At 36.0% G+C, this 1,878-nt stretch overlaps 1 protein-coding gene across 1 annotated transcript; it reads left to right on the plus strand.

The window, feature by feature from the left end:
- Positions 1-200: 200 nt before the first annotated feature.
- LOC138163317 (olfactory receptor 4A47-like) lies at positions 201-1,187 on the plus strand. The gene has a single exon (XM_069090854.1). The coding sequence runs from the start codon at positions 201-203 to the stop codon at positions 1,185-1,187; it is 987 nt and encodes a 328-aa protein (XP_068946955.1).
- The last annotated feature ends 691 nt before the right edge of the window (positions 1,188-1,878 follow it).

Consider the following 1,878-nt stretch of genomic DNA (forward strand, 5'->3'; position numbering starts at 1 on the left):
TAAAATTTGCAAATAGAATATCCATCATTCCTTCTTTCCTTCCCCCCACTACAAAAAGTCTCCTGAAACAGGTAATGTTTCACTATTATAACAAGTATTAGAGAGGGGCAAAAATGAGAAATGCATTCTAGACTCATAACCACATTAAATCTAATAAACATTTACTCACATTACCCCACCCCGACAAAAAATATTAAAAGATGGAAAACAGGAACAATGTCACTGAATTTGTCCTCCTAGGCCTCACCCAGAATCCTGAAGCACAAAAAATACTATTTGCTCTGTTCTTAATTATCTACCTTCTAACTATGGTGGGCAACATTCTGATTATCATGACTGTCATTGGAAGTAAGAGCTTGAGGTCCCCTATGTATTTCTTTCTTGCTTTCTTGTCTTTTATGGATGCTGTCTATTCCACTATCATTGTCCCTAAAATGACCCTAGACATGCTCTATGAAAGGGCGACCATTTCTTTCCAAGCTTGCATGGTGCAGCTCTTCCTGGAACACCTTTTTGGTGGGGCTGAAGTTTTCCTCCTCATTTTTATGGCCTATGATCGCTATGTAGCCATCTGCAAACCCTTGTCTTACTTAGTCATTATGAGATGGCGTGTATGTGTTCTGCTGTTGGGGGTATCCTGGATTGGAGGGTTCATGCATTCATTAGTTCAGGTCCTTTGTGTCATTATTCTCCCATTTTGTGGACCTAATATCATTGATAACTTTGCTTGTGACATGTACCCTTTATTGGAACTTTCCTGTACAGACACCTATATGATTGGCATCTCAGTGGTTGCCAATGGGGGAGCAATATGCACAATTATCTTCGTCCTATTGCTAATCTCCTATGGGGTCATTCTACACTCTTTGAAAAGCCAAAGTTCAGAAGGTCGACAAAAAGCCCTTTCTACTTGCATCTCCCACATCACTGTTATCGTGTTGTTCTTTGTCCCTTGTATTTTCATGTATGATAGGCCTGTCTGTACCTTCCCCATTGATAAATCTCTTGCTGTCTTTTATACCATCATCACCCCTATGTTGAACCCCTTGATCTATACCCTGAGAAACAGAGAAATGAAAAATGCCATGAGGAAGCTTTGGAACAGAAAAGTGATGTCGCATTGTAAAGTAATGGATTTCCTGGCCACACGATGTTTCACAAAAGGAGTGATAAAAAGGGATAAATGATAAATGATAAAAAAGATAAATTCCTAAAACTTTTTTTGAGCCGGAGAAAGCTGATCCTGAATTAGTAAAGAAAAAAGGCAAACTACATGTCAATAGCATTAAAACCACATTTTGTTGTTGTTTATGTTTCTTTATGATAATGATGGTTGGAAGAAAAATGCTATCCAAGTCCATATAAACAGATTGACTCTGATTTCAGATTGTTTTATATTTTTCTCTTTAATTCTTTTTCTTATTTTTTCTGTGCCATGCCTAGTATAAATGTTTTGCATAATTGCATATGTATATTGGATATTGTCTTTCTTGGTTTTTCAATGCATGGGGGAGGTTTTTCATGGAGGGAGATAATTTGGAACTAAAAATAACATTTTTAAATGAGCATCCTGGTTCATCAGCAAAATGTTCATTCTCTTTAATTATGTGGCATTTTTAATTGCAATTAACTCTTATAACAGCGATGAAAGATCATGTTGTGAATAATATTTTTCAAATGTCTTTAATGATGGCAATTGATATGTCATATGATGTGTTTGTGGTACGGCAGTCAATATTCTAGAGAAAGGGGGAAATTACGAATGGATTTCTCTTTTAATTTGAAGTTATATTTTAAGTTCTTAATATAAATCAACCAGTTTCACATGTAACATTTTATTTTATCAATCCAAAGCTGTACTTCAAGGCTTACGACGTG

This window comes from Petaurus breviceps, unplaced genomic scaffold, assembly GCF_028583685.1.
Source record: "Petaurus breviceps papuanus isolate PSGF00001 unplaced genomic scaffold, PetGlider_PUasm1.0 188, whole genome shotgun sequence".
NCBI lineage: Eukaryota > Metazoa > Chordata > Mammalia > Diprotodontia > Petauridae > Petaurus > Petaurus breviceps.

What these genes read in the sequence shown, in the direction of transcription:
- LOC138163317 (XM_069090854.1), top strand. Translation starts at nt 201, where the DNA reads ATGGAAAACAGGAACAATGTCACTGAATTTGTCCTCCTAGGCCTCACC.